This window comes from Sapajus apella, unplaced genomic scaffold (genome assembly GCF_009761245.1).
Source record: "Sapajus apella isolate SASKATOON/1434 unplaced genomic scaffold, GSC_monkey_1.0 scaffold51, whole genome shotgun sequence".
In the NCBI taxonomy this organism is placed as follows: domain Eukaryota; kingdom Metazoa; phylum Chordata; class Mammalia; order Primates; family Cebidae; genus Sapajus; species Sapajus apella.
Genome location: NW_022436991.1, coordinates 13,580,276 through 13,600,137, shown reverse-complemented (window position 1 = coordinate 13,600,137; position 19,862 = coordinate 13,580,276). Strand labels below are relative to the sequence as shown.

Here is a 19,862-nt window from a genome sequence, read left to right as displayed (position 1 = left end):
TTTTTTTTTTTTTTCTTTCCTTCTTTCTTTCTTTCTCTTTCTTTCTCTCTCTCTCTCTCTTTTCTCTTTCCTTTTGTTTCTCCCCTCCAGAATGACAGCTCCACGAGAGTGGGGATTACTATCTGCTTTGTTTACCGCTGATTCCCCAGTGTCTAGTACAGCACTAGCCATGTAGGAGGAACTCAGTAACTGTTTGCTGAAATAATTAACGAGGGTCCCACACATCGTATCTGTTCTATACAAGCTATTTCCCTTCCCTAGCACAATGGCAGATGAGAATCAATTCAACAAAATTATCCCAGGGATAGGCCCTGGAGATACAGACATGGAGTAGACGCTGCCTGCGGAGCTCAAGTCCAGGGCAGGAGACATGTGGCTCAACTGATATCCACAGTGCAGGATGAGCAATGCTGAGAGGGCTGTGTGGTGGCTGGGTCTGGGTACTGCCAGCTGCCACTGCACCCACCATGTTGAAGAATCTTCTTTCATTGAGCTTTCACAACAGCTCTTACTCCTCCCATTAAACAGCTGGGGAAATTGAAGCAGTCTTCTTTATCCCACATCTTTTTCCTCGTTCCCCTGCCAGGGGGCCATGCCCACCCTGAGGCTTGAGCCAATCACGATTATCCTGTTCCCCTTTCCAGGCATTTGAGCTCCCAGTCTTCCTTGCAATGAGAACAGACCATGTAACAGTCCTGGCCAATGAGAAGTAAGGGGAATTTTGCTAGGGAAGCTTCTAGAAAGATGTTTGCTTCCTGATAAAAAGGAGACATGCACAAGGTACATTCTCTGGTGGCAGGCTTTTGCTTCCTTCCTGCTTTATGTGAGGGAGTGGGCAACAGCCAACCTGAGGCCATGGGTGGCAAGTCTAAGGATAAAATGAAACCATGTGAAGGATGGCAGAAGGGAAGACAGGGGAGAGGTATCACTTGGCTGCTGTACAAACCCCAGTAGGTCCATTTGTAAGACTTCATTTTACATGAGATAATCAATATTTCTACTGCAAAAGACCTGTGGGATGCAGCACTGAAAAGGGTTGTTTCTGGAATGTAGATTACAAGTGAGGAAATTCCCAGGCTTCTTTGCAGCCATGTGTAGTCATGTGACCATTTTCACCAATAGAATTTGAGAGGAAGTGATGCGGGCCACTTCCAGGCTTCCTGCTTTCAGGAAGCAGGTGCGGTCTCGACACCATCACACCTCTTCTGCTGGCTGGACGCAGGCAATGGGGGGAGGGGCATAGCAGCGATTGTCCCCTTGGGATCTATAGACCAACATGGCTGCAGATAGAATTCAGGGGTCTAAGAACTTGGAAGGGAAATTACATCATTTTTTTTTTAATCATTTCTCTTTTTCTTTTTTCTTTTTTAAACCCCCTTTTTTTCTTAATTCTTTTATGTTTTCTATTACTGAATTCTTCATCTTTTGGCTTAGTTTTTTCATCACTTATTCCATTTTTTTCACTTATGTTTATCATTTTTTTTACTTGGAAATTACATCTTTATTTTCGCTAACCTCTGACACTCAGCATTTGCTTCCATTAAGAATGGAGAGCGGGGCCGGGAACACTGGCTCCTACCTGTAATCCCAGCACATTGGGAGGCCATGGTGGGAGGATCACTGGAGCCCAGGAGTTCAATAACAGCCTGGACAACATAGTGAGACCCTGTCTCTATTTATTTTAACATTTTAAAAATAAAATTAAAATAAAAATTTTAAAAAACAATGGAGGGAGGAGGCCCCAGTAATGACAGTACCAGTGATCCTGTCCCCAGCAAAACTCACAGCGATTCTCATATCACATCACAGTTTCAGTATCATAAAGTATTATTTATGGTTATCTACTTTGAAATTACAGTATTTATGTGATCTAGAACTTTTTATATATCTTAATAAAGAAGCACATATATCCCCAGATTAAAAATGTGTTTAAAATATTTTACAAATGCATTTCAATACAATTAGTTTCCTTTGTCATTTGTTTTATTTCATTGCATTTATTTATTTTTAGAGACAGGCTCTTGCTCTGTCACCCAGGTGGGGGTACAGTGGTACAATCATGGGTCACTGCAGCCTCAAACTCCTGGTCTCAAGCCATCCTCCCACCTCAGCCTTCCAAGCACCTGGGACCACAGGTGCATGCCACCATGCCCGGCTAATTTTTTGTACAGATAGGGGTCTCACTGTGTTACCCAGGCTGGGATTTTATGTATTTAAAAATATTCTGAGACGGGGTCCGTAGGCTTCACCAGGCTGCCAAAGGGAACAAGGACACAAAAACAGTTAAGAATCTTTGTCCTGGAGAATGATGGCACCACAAGATGGACAGAACCTCATTCCCCAAATTTCTACAGGGAAGAAAACCACACACAAACCAGCAACATTCACATTAGCTTGTTACACGAGCCAGAAATATATTCCTATAGTGTTAAGCCATGGAAATCGTGGGCTTGTTTGTTACTGCAGCCTAGCTGACCAATACACCATGGCAGGTGGTAATTTCATTATTTGCCAGTGGAGGCATCCTATGATATGAAAACCCAGAGATTCAGCCAGAGGAAGTGTCTGGCCACAGGGAAAGAATGGAGAGTGGGGATTAGCATTGCTTAGGCCTCTTGATACTCACTGTTATGCCACTTGGTGCTGGGGCTCCACTCACTCCAGGTGCTGTTATAGCTCTGAGCCCAGGCCCTCACCCGTGCCCTGTAGGAAACCCCAGATTTAAGGGTGCTGGCTGCGATGCGGAGGGTGGGTTCTTGGTAGGTCACGTCATAGATTCTGGACTGATAGAGAAAAGAGAGACATTAGTGCCCTGGCTGGGGGTGAGGGGGACCAGCTTCCACCCTGGTTGCTGTCCTTAGCTGACCCCACCATGTTCATCAGCCAGGGTATTTGGCTGTTCGTCCTGTTTAGGCCATTGCTTGCCACCTCTGTAACTGTGACCAGGCTTGAGCAACATGGGTCAGGCTCCTGGACTAATTCGTCATATTATGTTACTTATACAAGCTGTTTAACCTTTCTAAGTTTTTGTGAGATAATTCAATCTCATCTGTAAAACAAGGGTAAGAGTCCCTACCACCACTTCCTGGCTGTGTGACCCTAAGTAAGTGACATAACCTCTCTGGACCTCAATGTTCTCATCTGCAAAATGAGGGTAATAAAAGTGCCTACCTCCCTCCCCCCAGGGTTGCAGTGATAAGGACATGCGTTGATATAGGTAAGTATTTTGAATAGGGTTTAATATACAAAAAGTTCAGGGTGATCTTTCCGAAGCACTGGCAGGGTGAAGGCATCTCTCTCTATCCTTCATGGGCTCCCTAGTGTCTCCATGGTCAAGTCCAAACTCACTGGCCTAGAATCTAATGCTCAGCCCAATCTAGCCTTCACTGAGAAGTGACCCCCAAGATCTATTGTTAAGTAAACAAGGTAAGATGCAGATGAGTATTTGTTCTCTGTTTCTATTTATTTATTTATTTAAAGAGAGACAGGGCCAGGTATGGTGGCTCATGTCTGTAATCCCAGTAATTTGGGAGGCCTAGGTAGGTGGATCACTTGAGGTCAGGAGTTTGAGACCAGCCTGACCAACATGGTGAAAACCTGTCTCTACAAACAATACAAAAATTAGCCAGGCATGGTGGTGAGCACCTGTAATTCCAGCTACTTGGGAGGCTGAGGCACAAGAATCGCTTGAAACTAGGAGGCAGAGATTGCAGTGACCCAAGATCACACCACTGCACTCCAGCCTGGGTAACAGAGTGACACTTTGTCTCAGAAAAAAAAAAAAAAAAAAAAAAAAAAAAAAAAGAGATGGCACAGTGATCATTGCAGACAAACCTAAGATGGCCCCATGATTCTCTACTTTGAATCACGTCTTTTTGTCATCTGGTCTTCTTGAGTGTGGGCAGGACCTGTTGCTTGTTTCTAACCAGTAGAATATGGCAAAGGTGATGGTATATATATGGGATTTCATGGATATGATCATATTACAGAAGACTGTAATATCCTACTTGCTAGGCAAGTCTCTCTGCCTCGATGGCTCTGCAAAGGGCTCACAGGAAGGAATTCAGGGTTAGCTACAACCAACAGCCAGTATGAAACTGAGGCTGTCAGTTAAACAGCCTGCCAGGAACTGAAGGCCACCAATATCATATGAGCTCGGAAGTGACCCTTCCCCAGTTGAGCCTCAGATTCAGATGAAACTGCAGCCGCAGCCCACACCTCGATCATAGCCTCATAAGACCCTAAAGCAGAGAACCTGGCTGAGCTATGCCCAGACTCCTGACCCACAGAAACTTCGAGATAATAAACGGGTGTTGTTCAAAGCTGTGAAGTTGGCGGTACTGTTATTACACAGCAATAGAAAACTAAGACAGCGAAGAATGAACACACGCATTTGCCTGTATAGACATAAGCTCTCACTAAATGAAGCACATGCCCTCTTGCCTCCCTCTCCCTCCTGGCAAGAGACAGGTAGCAGTGGTCAGTCTCTGGGAAGAAAAACAGTAGGCTGCAGTCAGAAGAGAAGCGTATTTCAGTTCTAAGTCCTTTTGTAACATTTGTATTTTTACTTTGCGTAACTATTACTTTTACCCTCCAAAAAAAAGCTGTAAAACGTGAGCAATGAAACGAACGCTGTATTCATGATCGACTGTAATGGCAAGTAAGCAACCCGAGTCTTCACCCTGTCACTTCTCTCCCTGTGAGATCCAGTGCTGTGCACCTTCTCCTCCTCCTCCTCCTGTTGTTTCTTCCCAGTTCCTGGCAGCTCCATTTCTGCTTGTGGTTGAAGCCACATTTGGGGAAATCTGGTGCAAAGTGAGTCAAGGGGAGGTTTTTCACAAGAAAGAAGCAAAGTCCCAATAGATTGCTACGGCCACCACAGAGAGTTCAGAGATTTCCCTGTTACAGAGGAGCTGAGGGCGGGGTGTGAGCTGGGGGGAGATTGGGGAAGGAAGGGAGAGAACACTTTTACTCCCTTTCATCTTTCTTTCTAAACATGGGTAAATAAGAAGCAAGAGCTAGATGTAAGTTACAGAAGAAATCTTACACCCCCGAAGGGAGCTGGGAACTGGGAAATGTTTTACTAAGAAACAAAACAGAAACCTGAGCTTCCAAGGAACTACTTGTGGTTTGTCTGTTTTCTTAACATGAAGGCCAGGTGTTCAGGAGACCATTTCTGAAAGCAATGTCCATGGGAGGAAAAAGAGCACAGGCTTGGGCGTTCAAATCCTGGGTGCAAATCTCAGATCTGGGCCAGACGTGGTGGGTCACGCCTGTAATCCCAGCACCTTGGGAGGCCGAGGCTGGAGAATCAGTTGAAGCCAGGGGATCCAGACCAGCCTGGGCAACATGGCGAGGCCCTGTTGCTACCAAAAATACAAAAAAAAATTAGCCTGGCGTGGTGGCCTGTGCCTGTAGTCTCAGCTACCTGGGAGGCAGAAGTGGGAGAATCACCTAAGCCCAGGAAGTTGAGGATGCAGTAAGCCATGATCACGCCACTGCACTCCAGCCTGGGTGACAGAGTGAGACTCTGTCTCAAAACAAAACAAAACAAACCTCAGCCCTGCCATTTCCAGCTGTGTGGCCCTGGGCAATGTGCCTGGCACATAGCAGGCATATAAAATATGGAAACCATTATTATGAGGAAGGCATTCAGGGCTCAAATGGAACTTTTGTCTTGTTTTGTGCATTTTCACTGCACGCATTCCCACATCCACATCCCCACAGTCCCCAAACATCCCATGAATTTTCAGACCTATAAACCATTCCTCATGCAGTTCCCTTTGCCTGTCTACCCTTCTCTCCTTTTCCTGTCTAGAAAACTCCTACGCATCCTTCAATGCCCAAGCCAAACCTCCACCTCCACTGTGGAACCTTGGCTAGAAATGAATGAGTAGCTCTGGCCCCAAAAATTCTATAGCGAGTTCCTCATGTGTCTTTCTGGAATTTATCCCACTTGCTAGGCAAGTCTCTCTGCCTTGGTGGCTTTGCAAAGAGCACACAGGAAGGCACACAGCTGGTGTCTGCAGTGCTGGGGCAGACACAGGTGAACACCCCCCATCTCCCAGCTTCTATGCCATCAGGTTTAGGTGTCCCCTGATTCGGACAGAACTCCACTGCCTGCAACTCCAGGACTAACACTCCTTGGTCTAAGCCAATTGTGCCAACCCCATCTCCTGGCCTGTCAGGGATCAGAGGCCAGCTCTGGCCAATGACTAAATTCTTTATGTTCAGCTCTGTCCTTGGGAAGGGAGAGATGGGGCATCTCAGTAGCCACTGTCCCACACACAAGAGAAGCTGGGCTTCATCCTTCTGCCTCAGACCTGCCATCCGGAGGCATCCCTAAGCACCAACATGCCTGTAAGCCATAACCCAGGCATGCCGACCAAGCCAATACCATGACTGGCATCTGGTGCCAGGTCTTAAACCCGCTGGCATTTTAGCCAGTGCAGTCATGCTTCCTTTTGCCCAGCTTCCCCCGGGGAAGCCACTCCTACCTTATTTTCAGTTCGTCTGGTGTGGGTGGCGCTGAGCCCACCTGCAGCCCCAGTGGCAGGTATGTGATAATCCCTAGACAATCAGGGTCCTCCACTGCACCCATAGCGGTGATTGGTTTAGAGGCTGGCATGGGATCCAAGCCAGGCCACTGAGCAGCAGCCCCACTACTCCTGCTAGAACCAGCAAGAAAAAAACCCTTTTTCCATGATGGCTTTGGGATGTAGGCCTGGAACAACTAGTGGGCACATTTGCCACTATACTACAGAAGAGCCTGCCTAGAGCCAGTACAGAATAAAGCAGGGCCCAGAACTGGACAGGTTCCTAGAAGCTGGATACAGCCATGCCTGAAGGGAGATCTAGAAATCTGCAAATATTAAATAACATTTCTTTGGACTCTATAGGTGGTACCTTCTCCTCCCTCCAGCTCATCCCTGGGACTCTCAGTAGGTCTTGTACAGGCCTGGGGCATGGGAAAGAGATTTCATGACCAAACAAAACTTGCTCCATTGTCTAGCACCTGTGCACACCTCTCCTTCATCCCTCCGGCTTTCTGAGCCTCTGTGAGCCAACTGCCCCATTCCTGCTCCTTCCCCACACCTGGCCCAGTGCCAAAGGGGAAACCAGACCTGAGTGATGTAAATCAACACCCACCCCTGGCTTGGTCAGAATGAGAGGAAGCAGCGACAGATGCCAGCGTGGGAGCTTACGGTGGCGGCTGCCTGTTCCCTCATGGCCAGACAGGACCAGCCTAGGCCTCTGGGATGCAGCGAGCAGGCCCTCACAAACCTCAAGGAGCAAATGATAGACCCGTGTGTGGGACAGCAGGCAGATGGGGAACTCTGTGGCCTGGGGCACTTGGGAGAAACGGTACATCGCATTTAGGATACACGTGCGCCAAACAGGGGAGCTCATCTGTATCACACACCTTGTACGCTCATAGCCCTGTGGGCGAATGCTCTTGTCATCCCTGTTACAGATGGGGAAACCGAGGCACAAAGGGATCATGACCCAAATCACACATCTGGCGAATAGGAGAGCAGGCATTGGGACGCAGCCCTATGGGACCCCAGACCCCATGTGTCCAGAGACTGTCCCTCCAATGGGAACGTGAGGAAGGTGGATTCAGCGGGGAATCACGGGTGGCAGGAAATGACCTCCCCACACACCAGCAGCAAAAATAGGGGGGCTCAACCACCCACTGTGGATGGCCCCTGCTATTCCTGAACTGACAGTTTCCTGTAAATCCTCTCTTCCTTTTTAAAGATGTCAACACATGTATTTAAGAAGGAACTCCACTGGCCGGGAACAGTGGCTCACACCTGTAATCCCAGCACTCTGGGAGGCCAAGGCAAGTGGATCACCTGAGGTCAGGAGTTTGAGATCAGCCTGGCCAACACGGTGAAACCCCGTCTCTGCTAAAAATAGAAAAATTATCCTGGCATGGTGGCAGGTGCCTGTAGTCCCGGCTACTTAGGAGGCTGAGGCAGGAGAATTGCTTGAACCCCGGAGGCAGAGGTTACAGTGGGCTGAGGTCACGCCACTGTGTTCCAGCCTGGGTGACAGAGTGAGACTCCATCTCAGAACAAACACCACCACCAAAAACTCCACTACTGTGAAGGGAATGTCAGTCCTGACTGCCATGGGAGCCAAGCAACACACTGACCTTGCTCTCTCGGGCAAGTTCTAAGCCTGTGGTGCGGCCTCCACTCTCTTCATTAAGAGGAATTAGAATACGATACAGCTCCATGGAGACTTCCTCCTTAACGGGCTGGCCTCAAAAGGGAACTGACATGGGTCACTCTCTCACTTTGGGATCAGGGCTATTCAAGTCAGCTGTCAATGTGCCACCTATGATCGCTTGCGTCCCCCAAACTGGGAAACAGACGTGGCCCACAGCCCTACCTTTACAGATGAGCTGCAGCTGCAGAAATAACTCCCCTTCTCTGCACGCTGGGGGCGGGGGGACCAGGAAGTGATGAGACTTGCCTTGGGCAGACTCGGGGGAGAAGCCAGGTCTCTAGTTCCTGGGATTTGCTATCCAGCCCCAGGGCTTGCCTCCCAGGTTCCCGGCTCCAGAGATTGGGTCTCTGCCGGTCACCCACCCCATTCCCCAGAGGTCACAGAGAAACGGCAAAGTGTGCCCACTCACATCTGCCGGGTCGTTTTCATTCCAAATGTTGACTGCATAGGTGAGCTTCTCATACAGGTAATTATCAGGGGGATAGGGGTTACTCCAAGTCAGCAGCAGAGTCTCGGAGACATTGGTATACACCGTGAGGTTTTCTGGAGCCTTGGGTTTCACTGCGGGAGAAGCAGCATCTATCTAAGGATCTGTGCAGTGACTTCCCTGTCACCCGGCCCAGCCCCAGCCAGCAAACCACAGCCACCACCCCGACTTTTGGTTGACAACACCTCTGTAGCACACTTCTGAGCACCACAAAACAGAACCACAACAGAAGACGATAATGTTGCTAAAATTCTACTTAGCACATTAGTGTTTACTAATTACCCTTTATTTCTTATGTCTTAGTTTTTTTTGAGACAGAGTCTCACTCGGTCGCCCAGGCTGAAGTACAGTGGCATGATCTCGGCTCACTACAACCTCTGCCTCCTGGGTTCAAACGATTCTCCTGTCTCAGCTTCTTAAGTAGCTGGGATTACAGGCACCCACGACCAGGCCAGACTAATTTTTTGTATTTTTAGTAGAGACGGGGTTTCACTATGTTGGTCAGGCTGGTCTCGAACTCCTAACCTCAGGTGATCCTCCCGCCTCGGGCTCCCAAAGTGCTGGGATTCCAGGCGTAAGCCACCACTGTGCCCGGCCTCAAAGTTCAGCTTTTACAGTTGCATCCTTCACACCTTTGAACATATCTCTGTACTGTACGATTATTTACAGAAAAATAAAGAATATTTGTCTTTATTTTGATTCATCTGTTTTAAAACTTGGTCTCCTCTGAGGCAGTTATTTCCATGAGACCTCAGGTTTCTATTCCTGTCATGCATGTTATAATATGCATTAAAATCAATCTACTACAATAGATTTCATTTATATTAAAACCCAAATGTAGTCTGGGCATGTAGACTCATTTCTATAACCCCAGCACTTTAGGAGGCCAAGGCAGGAGGATCACTTGAGACCAGGAGTTTGTGACCAGCCTGAGCAATAGAGTGTGACTCTCATTTCCACACAAAACAATTTGGTTTGAGTTAGCCAGGTATGGTGATACACACCTTTAGTTCTAGGTACTCGGGAGGCTGAGGTGGGAGGATCACTTGAGCCCAGGAATTAGAAGCTGCAGTGAGCTGTGATCGCATCACTGCACTCCAGCCTGAGCGACAGAGACCCTGTCTCTCAAAAAATAATAAACACAGGCTGGGCGTGGTGGCTCCACGCCTGTAATCCAGCACTTTGGGAGGCCAAGGTGGGAGAATCACGAAGTGAGGAGTTCGAGACCAGCCTGGTCAACATGGTGAAACCCCGTCACAACATTAGCTGGCGTGGTGGTGGGCGCCTGTAATCCCAGCTACTTGGAAGGCTGAGGCAAGAGAATGGCTTGAACCCAGGAGACAGAGGTTGCAGTGAACTGAGATGGCGCCACCGCACTCTAGCCTGGGTGACAGTGCAAGACGGTCTCAAAAAAATAAAAAATAAACATGTTAAAATAAAAATAATGTTAAAATGTAAAAATTATCTTAAAGTTCACTCATGGGTGAGTTTAAATAACCCCCCAGCCACCAGCCCTGAGCGGACCTTTACGAACACCCGATGGAGCAGTGAACCTGAGCCCTCCAGGGCCCTGGCCTTGAGCACTGCCTCTGCTGCTGAGGAGCTGTGTGACCTGAGGCTGCTTACTTGCCTTCTCGGAACGACAGTTCATTCGACTGCAAAGTGGGGGTAATAACTCTCTCTGGAAACCGGCTCAGAGAGGAAACATGGCTTGCCCAAGGTCACACGGCAATGAGTGATGTTTTAAACTCCTGTCTCCAAACCCCAGCAAGCTCACAGGGGAATTCCTGCAGGGACTCCAGGTACCAGGACAAGCTCAGTCTTCCGTGGTCAAGACCGTTTGAAGCAGCAGCTGCTGACCAGTGGACACAGGATGGAAGGACTGTTCCCAGTTCTTCCTTCCTTCTCTTTCTTTCTTTTCTCTCCTTCTTTCCTCCTTTCCTCTTTTCCTTTCTCCCTCCCTCCCTTTCTTTTCTTTTCTCTCTTTTTCTTTCCTTCCTTCCTTCCTTCCTTCCTTCTTCCTTCTTTCTTTCTTTCTTTCTTTCTTTCTTTCTTTCTTTCTTTCTTTTTCTTCTTTCTTCCTTTCCTTCTTTCTTTCTTCTTTCTTTTCTTTCTTTTTTTTCTTTCTCTCTCTTTTCTTTTTCTTTCCTTCTTTCCTCATTTCCTTTTTTCCTTCCTTCTCCCTCCCTCCCTTTCTCTTTCTTTTTCCTTTCCTTCTTTCTCCCACCCATCTTCCTTCCTTCCTTCCTTCCTTCCTTCCTTCCTTCCTTCCTTCCTTCCTCCCTCTATCTCTCTCTGTCTCTCTCTCTGTCTCTCTCTCTCTCTCTTTGAGAGGGAGTCTCATTTTGTTGCCCATTCTGGAGTGCAATGGCATGATCTTGGCTCACTGCAACCTCCGCCACCTGGCCTGGGTTCAAGTGATTCTCCTGCCTCAGCCTCCCGAGTAGCTGGAATTACAGGCATGTACCACCACACCCGGCTAATTTTTTTGTATTTTTAGCAGACATGGGGTTTTGCCCTGTTGGCCAGGCTGGTCTCAAACTCCTGACCTCAGGGGATCTGCCCGCCTCGGCCTCCCAAAGTGCTGGGATTACAGGCGTGAGCCACCGCACCCGGCCCCCGGTTTATTTTTCAATCTGCAGCAGGCACGCCTTCCAGCAAGCACGCCTCATCGCAATACGCCTTCCTGGGCACTGAAGTTCAGAGGCGGACACGGCTGAGCTGAAGGGGGCTTGGTGGTCTACTGTGTCCATCTCCATTTCAAAGATGGGAGGACTGAGGCGCAGGCAGGGGCAAGAATCCCATCAGATTCGGGAAAATACAGGCAGCTTCCTCTGGCTGCCGTTTTGACCCCACCTCCCCCTGCCCACCCCACCCCCAGCCCAGCCTGCTGTGGAAACCCTCCCACCCACCCGGCTGCACCCCGCCCCCTCACCGTGCTCGCTGGGCTTGAAGGAGCCTTTCCACAGCAGCTGCTGCCCAGCCCACAGGTCCAGCGTATAGTTGTCAGCTCTGACCATGTTCTCCATGAACAGGTGGCACACGCACTCCGTGCCTCCGTTGTTCTCAGGGACACACGTGTAGGCTCTGCAGACACAGGGGCCAGGTTAGGCTGGTCACCTGGAGGCTGGCTGTGCCCCGGATGTGCCTCAAGGAACCGCATCATACTCCACCCGCTTCCCGATCACTGATGGAAGACAGATCTGGGGACTTGGGAGCAGCCAGCGTGTGCTGGGGACACCGACCAGGGTTGCCTCTCTTGCTGGCCTCAGTTTCCTGCGACATACACCATGGATGCCTCTCACGCCAGCCCCCCTAGCTGCTGGCCCTGGTCGTGGGACTTAGCTTGTCCCTGAAAGCCCATGAAAGGGAAGAATGGGCAGCACTAACTAATTTAGAACAACATAAACTCTGCATCGCACAGTTGACGCCAGTGTGCAGTAGACGGCAGTGTGCCATGGCCACCACAGGATAATTCCACTGTTCCACCTTAACAGCCACGGATCTACAAACGTTTTCTGTAACAGGCCAGATAGTCAATATTTTGGACTTCAACGGCCATACGATTTATTTATTTAAGTCAATATTTTGGACTTCAACGGCCATACAATTTATTTATTTATTTATTTATTTATTTGGTTATTTGTATAAATTTAGGGGATACAAGCGCATTTTTTTTTTAATGAGACGGAGTCTCGTCCTGTCACCCAGGCTGGAGTGCAGTGGCATGATCTCAGCTCACTGCAACCTCCGCCTCCGAGGCTCAACCGATTCTCCTGCCTCAGCCTCCCTAGTAGCTGCAATTATAGGCACCCACCACCACACCCAATTAATTTTTGTATTTTTAGTAGAGACAGGGTTTCACCATGTTGGCCAGGCTGGTCTCGAACCCCTGACCTCAGGTGATCTGCCCACCTCGGCCTCCCAAAGTGCTGGGATTACAGGCTTGAGCCACCTCAGCGCCTGGTCTTGCAAGTATGATTTTGATGGCAACCTGCAGATCTGTTCTCAATGGATGTGCTGCATAGCGGTGAAGTCTGGGGTTTCAGTGGGTCCATCACCCGAATGGTATACACTGCACCCATGAAGTCATTTCTCTCCCTCAACCTCTCCCACCCTCCCAGTCTCCAATGTCTACTATTCCATCGTACATGGAATGATGTCCATGTGTACACATTATTTAACTCTTACTTGTAAATGAGAACATGCAGTATTTGAGTTTCCATTTCTGAATTATTTCACTTAATATAAAGGAGCAGGCCAGGTGCCGTGGCTCACACCTGTCATCCCAGCCCTTTGGGGTTTGCGAGGCCGAGGCAGGCAGATCACCTGAGGTCAAGAGTTCGAGACCAGATTAACCAACATGGTGAAAACTGGTCTCTACTAAAAATACAAAAAATCAGCTGGGCATGGTGGCGGGTACCAGTAATCCCAGCTACTAGGGAGGCTGAGACAGGAGAATCAGTTGAACCCGGGAGGTGGAGGTTGCAGTGAGCCAAGATTGTGCCATTGCACTCCACCCAGGGCAACAAGAGTGAAACTGTGTCTCAAAATAATAATAGCCAGGCGCAGTGGCTCATGCCGGTAATCCCAGCACTTTGGGAGGCTGAGGCAGGAGGATCACTTGAGCCCAGGAGTTTGAGACCAGCTGGGGCAACACAGTGAGACCTCATCTCTCTATATTAAAAAATTTAAATTGTTTTAATTTTTTAAAAATTACAAAATTTCGGCTGGACTTGGTGGCTCATGCCTGTAATCCCAGCACTTTGGGAGACCGAGGCGGGCAGATCACCTGAGGTCAGGAATTTGAGACCAGCTTGGCCAACATGGAGAAACCCCGTCTCTACTAAACAAAAAAACAAAAAAATTAGCCGGGCGTTGTGGTCGCCTGTAATTCCAGCTACTCAGGTCACTGAGGCTAGAAAATTGCTTAAACTAGGGAGTCGGAAGTTGCAGTGAACTGAGATTATGCCACTGCACTCCAGCCTGGGCGACAGAGCAGGGCATCGTCTCAAAAAAAAAAAAAAAATTTACAAAATTTCTCCATTTTAAGTTCTAATTAAGTGCATATAGAACAATACATTATCTAGGCCAAAGCCCTTTGGGTCCTCACTTGTTTTTAAGTGTGAAAGAGTCCTGGGTCCAAAAAGTGTGAGAACTGCTGTTCTAGTCCAATATGCCAGCCATATCCATGTGCCACATGGATCAACGCTCCCGCCACGTGCTCCCTGTGTCTTACACATGTCCCCGGAGATGGTACCCACTCCCAACACCATACCCAAAACAAAGTAGCAAACCATACTCGGCACGCTGCCCTCCACCACACCACCTGGACCTGGCTCACTCTTGGGGCGAACTCTTTGGGCACAGCCTCCCCAAGCCTCCAGCTCCAGTGCAGGCTTACTCGGAAATCAGAAAAACGAGCTGGTAGAACAGGTGGAGCTCTGCGCTGCAATTGGTGGGACCGCCCATCTTCCACTCGCAGGTAGACAGGCTGATGTAGTCGGAGACGCAGGTGGGCTCCTGCAGGACTTTCATGCTCCCTGGGGAGACACAGGCGCACCCTGAGTGCTCAGGAATCCAATGCATGAGGGGGACTTGCACCCAAACAGGACCAACGGGACAGGCACAAAACCACAGGGCAGGCACGGCTGAGAGCCAGCGCCCACAGAGCTGGGGCCAGGACCAGGGCTGCTGGTGCCTCCCAGCTAGTGTCGGGGTGACTGTGGAAGCGGAAGAAATACCCACGGGTGCAGGCGCCATTCGAGAAGAATGAACCCGTGCACCGTTATCTTACACAAACTTGACCACCCGCCCTGGCCAAATGAAAGGGAAAATATGTAGCGGTCTGAGGAGTGCCACTCCATCACACCAAGCCTCTGCCCTCGAGCTGGGGGAAATGCCACTTCTCCATTGGCCCACTATCTGTGCCGCTCTTAGTCCCCACCCCTCTCTGCCCTCTCTGTGCTTAGGAGGCTGACACCTACAGTCTTCATCATCTGGGTACCCTTGGCCTTTGGTTTCCGGTTGGGTTTGGCCAATGGGAGAGAAGAGATGCATGGGTGGGGGGAAACATCGGGGTCCCTCTCCTTTCAGCACCCTCCTAGCTTGCCAGTGGCCGTGGTGGGGCTAGAATCGGCAGCATGCACACTGGCTTTGCTAAATCACCTGAGTGTGAGACCACCCAGCCCCCCACGCCCAGGCGCCCCCATGCTCCCGTGCATGTGCAGTGCCAGGCCCATCTCAGCCGACATCCACTGGCATAAGCTGTGTGCAGGAGCTGTCTTAGATAGCAAAGAAATATCCCAAGCTTACCTCATGTCCAGAGCTAACTTCTGATTCCTGCCCCTCCCCAAAATGCCTTCTCTTCTAGTATCCTTCTGCACTTCAGAAATGACAACCGTGTCCTTCCCAATAGCTTGGGTGAGAAATCTTGGCGTCATCCTGGGCACTTCTCTTTCTCTCACCCCAATTCCAATCTGTCCTCAAATCTGCCTTCCAGAAGGATCCAGAGCCTCTCATCTCCTCCACTCCAGACCTCCTGGCTTCCACCCCGTCCCTTCTCTATGAGGCAGCCTGAGGGGTCCTTTTGAACAGAATGGATTCTGTGACTCCTCTGCTCAAATATTGCAAGGTCCTTTTTGAACCAGCAACCCCGTCACTTCGCTGACCTTCCCTGCCCCCTCCTGCTCCCTCTCCTCCACCACGTCCCCTCCTGCGCCCAACCCTCCAGCCAGGCTCAGTGCATGGCCTCTGCTCAAAATAATCCTTCCCCAGATATGCGCACGGTTCCCACTTCCTCCAAGTCAGCTCAGTGAGGCCTTCCCGGCTGCCCTACTTTAAACTGCAATGTCCCCACTCCACCCAGCTTCCCAGCACCCCTTATGCTGTTCTGTGTTCTTTCCACATCACCTTCTCTTTTTTTTGTAAGACAGGGTCTCACTCTCTCACCCAGGCTGGAGTGCAATGGCATGATCACGGTTCACCGCAGCCTTGACCTCCAGAGCTCAAGGAATCCTCTCACCTCAGCCTCCTGAGTAGCTGGGACTACAGGCATGCACCTCCACAGCTGGCTAATATTTTTTATTATTTGTAGGGACAGGATCTCCCTGTGTTGCCCAGGCTGCCCTCGAACTCCTGGGCTCAAGCGATCCCCTCACCTCGGCCTCCCAAAGTGCAGGGATTACAGGCGTGAGCCACTGCACCCAGCCCCCATCACTTTCTAACAAGCTTTAGAATTTACTGATAATCAGAGCCACCTGTCACTGGCTGTCCCCTCCCACTGCAGTGTAGTCTCCATAACGCCAGTTGATGTATTGCAGGATCCTGGCATGCCATTAATAGCCAACAAATGAATGGTTGAGAGGTGGTGACTTACCAGAGCCTGCCACCTGCAGCAGGACCAGGCAGCTCACAGGGAACAGGAGCCAAGGGCAAAGCCACCCCATTGGGAGATGCCGAGGCATCTGCAGACAGAGAACAAGCTGGTTAGTGCCAACCTGTGCTTCCAGCAGCGCTCACCTTACTTAACACTCACCCCCTCCCTTGCCCTGCCCTGTCCTCCCCACCCCCCCACCCTGCCCTATCCTCCCCACCCTCCCACCCCCAAGACGGAGTCTCGCGCTGTTTCCTAGGCTGAAGTGCAGTGGTGCGGTCTCAGCTCACTCCAACCTCCACTTCCTGGGTTCAAGCAATTCTCCTGCCTCTCAGCCTCCTTAGTAGCTGGGATTACAGGCCTGGCTAATTTTTGTATGTTTAGTAGAGATGGGGTTTCACCATGTTAGCCACGCTGGTCTTGAACTTCTGACCTTGTGATCTATGCTTCTCAAAACGCTGTAGGCTAATGTAAGTGTTCCAAGCTAGGTTAAGCTATGATGTCCAGTAGGTTAGGAGTATGAAATGCATTTCTGACTTAATAATATTTTTAACTTAAGATGAGTTTATAGGCACAGAGCCTCATCAATAATGAACATCTGTGTATGAGACACATACACACACTCATGTATCTCCATAATGAATAAAGTACCCCAATACTTCAGCGTACATGCCAGAAAAACAAGGACCTTCCCTGCATAACCACAATACAACCATCAAAATCAGGAAATCAACATGCACGCATCGCCACTGTCTCACGCACAGCCCCTGTTTGCGTTTTGCCAATTGCCTCAGTAATGCTCCTTATACATCCTGAATCCCATCCAAGATCATTCATCGCATTTGATTATCGTGCCATCCTAGTGACCAGGTCTTGGCTTCTAAATGCTATTCTGCACTGAAAGGAACCAGAGCTCCTTAGAGTAATGGCTGATTCCGGGAGAAGGAAAAGTACCAGATAAGTACCGGTGAGGAAGTGCTTAGCAGCTAGCTTGACCTGGACAAAATGGACACAGTCTGAGCATCAAAGTAAATATTATGGTACCCACTTGTAGCGCTTGGAGTTAACATCCAGGAGTCTGTACTGACATAGAACAATAAATGGGGGGGGGGTGCAGTGGTATGTGCCTGTAATCCCAGCTCCTTGGGAGGCTGAGGCAGGAGGATGGCTTGAGCCCGGGAGTTGGAGGCTGCAGTGAGCTCTGATCGCACCACCACGCTCCAGCCTGGGCAACAGAGCCACACTTCATCTCTAATAAATAAATAAATAGGGAAGAAAAGAAAGCTCTAAGAACAGCCTCAAAGTAACTCCCTGCAAAACTTGTATCTTAACGAATGAGTGCAAATACGTATCAATGAACGTCACAATACAGAAGCCTGGCAGTCACCACCTTAACCAAGTGCTCTAACTAACCAGCAGGAATGGGACAAATCGCCATCGTCACCTCCCTGAAACAATGCCTGAGAAGAACACAGCATCTTCTCCTGGGTTCCTGCCGGGGATGCATAAACCATTTGGAAACGTCAGACGGACTTAAAGCGAGGGCCGGCCTATGCAGGAACTAGCCGACACTCCTCACGAAGTGCCAGGGTGCAAAGGACAAGCCAGCGTGGGACAGCTGTCCCTTTTTAAATGGTCTGTCATCCTGACAGCCAGGGTCCGTCTCATTGACTGCTGAGTCCTCAGTACCTACAACGGCGCCTGGTACCATCACTTTCATCGATTAAATTCATTTTGGGCCGGGCGCGGTGGCTCACGCCTGTAATCCCAGCACTTTGGGAGGCCGAGGCGGGTGGATCACGAGGTCAAGAGATCGAGACCATCCTGGTCAACACGGTGAAACCCCGTCTCTACTAAAAATACAAAAAATCAGCTGGGCATGGTGGCGCGTGCCTGTAATCCCAGCTACTCAGGAGGCTGAGGCAGGAGAATTGCCTGAACCCAGGAGGCGGAGGTTGCGGTGAGCCGAGATCGCGCCATTGCACTCCAGCCTGGGCAACAAGAGCAAAACTCAAGTTTCAAAAAAAAAAAAAAAGTTCGCTGGTAGTTCATTTTGGACATGACGTGGGGCCCCTGACCAGCTCAGCATGAGGCTGCAAAACTCCCCCTAGGGGAGGCCTGATGTCTGCTCAAAGCCCAAACTCATCTTCCTTGCTGAGACTTACAGCAGAGCTACAAAAAGGGGGGGTGGGAGTGGGGTGGTGGGTTCCCGAAACGGATTTCCTCCGCAAGTCCTGGTAACTTTCACTCTCACACCTACACAGATGCCCACAGTATCCTGTGGTAGAGATGGTAAAGGTGTCACTTTAGCCTCAATTTTGAATAAAGAGGAACAGAGAGGCCGAGACGCCTGTCCAAGGTCACACAGCAGAAGATTTTCACGGTAAAGTCCTCCAAAGGGAAACGGGGGAGTCGAGTAACCCAGTCAGGATTCACTAAAACTTCACAGCATGGCGTCAGGATTGAGATCCTTAATCTGTTGTGGAAGGCAGACCCAGACTTATGAATATGCACGTGCGTGCGCACAGATGCACACACACACACACACACACACACACACATACCGCACACATGCGTGCCACAGCCAGCTTCTCAGGGATGTGTGGGTGCTACATTTCAGGGGAAATCACAGCGGCAGTGGGAGAAGAGGCCTCCCTGCACATCAGAGGGAAAAAGAACAAAGATGCAGGTGAGTAAAAGAATTAAAAAGGTAAGTGCCAGGTTATCATGATCAAACACATGGCAGGAGAAGTGAGTGCAAGTTCCCATTCTAAATCAAGAGATTCCTGAAGTGCGGGAGCTGGAAGGGGCCTCCGGGGTCACCTGCCAAGCTCAGCTGCCAACCTGGGCAAGGATATCCTGGGCACACCCCACCCCTGATGTGTTGCCAGGTAGTTTCAGCCTGTACTCCTCCGCGGATGGAGCACTCACTCTCAGGTCTTGGTTAAGCAGAGCCATTGGAACCAGCCTCCTTACATGGACCCAAGGCTTTGTGTCAACAGAACCCCTGCTTGCCCAGCACTTACCTTGTACTTGACACTTTGCCAAGTGCTTTAGAAGTATTACCTTAACGAATCCACACAAGAATCTTGCAAGGCAACTTTCTAGTTAAGGAAACTGAGGCCAGAGAGGTCACATAACCCATACACCAAGTCCCACAGCTGGGTAAAGGGCAGAGCTAGAATCAGAACCCACGTTTTTTTGCTTCTGAGCCCACCGTGGATTCCAGTATACCAGTTCCTTCAACCTCATCGCCTAAAGCAGCAGGCTGAACCCAATAAAGTGAAATAAAATTAGCCGGGAAGAGCTAGCTATCCTGCTTGTCAATTTCAAGCAACTGTTCCACAGGCGTAGGATGAGGAAGTCTGCCCGAGAGGCAGAAAATCCTGGGGATTTTATCATCTTTGAAATCTCCAAAAGCCAATGGTGAAGCAGCAACTCAAAAAAAAAAAAAAAAAGGCGTCACCTGAGGTCATATTAACAGAGTATCCATTTATAGAATGTTACATCTCATAACAGGAGAATACATATTCTTCTCAAGTTCATGTGGAATGATCACCAAGACAGACCACAATCTGGGACATAAAACAACTTTAAGAGCTTTAAAACATTAGAAATCATACAAAGTATGCTTTTAGGCCACAATGAATTCAAATTCAAATTAGAAATCAGTAGCAGAAAAAAAAAAAAAAGAAACCAGTAGCAGAAAGAAAGCCAAAACATTCTCAGATATTTAGAGATTTAAAAACACACTTCTGAATA

The 19,862-nt window shown here is 49.3% G+C and overlaps 1 protein-coding gene across 6 annotated transcripts in view; it reads right to left on the bottom strand.

Moving 5' to 3' along the window:
- The window catches only part of IL4R (interleukin 4 receptor), a 49,837-nt gene that overhangs the window by 8,195 nt on the left and 21,780 nt on the right, over positions 1–19,862 (bottom strand). For 3 of the 6 annotated variants that reach the window (XM_032243016.1, XM_032243018.1, XM_032243015.1), the window contains exons 2-6: positions 16,104–16,191; positions 14,130–14,268; positions 11,661–11,812; positions 8,648–8,799; positions 2,627–2,783 (exon numbers count right to left, since the gene is read on the bottom strand). In XM_032243016.1, coding sequence (XP_032098907.1) covers positions 2,627–2,783; positions 8,648–8,799; positions 11,661–11,812; positions 14,130–14,268; positions 16,104–16,191 — 688 coding nt within the window. Of the gene's footprint in view, positions 1–2,626; positions 2,784–8,647; positions 8,800–11,660; positions 11,813–14,129; positions 14,269–16,103; positions 16,192–19,126; positions 19,146–19,166; positions 19,262–19,295; positions 19,780–19,862 lie in introns of those variants that run through there. The other 3 variants (XM_032243014.1, XM_032243019.1, XM_032243017.1) reach the window with 3 other exon arrangements.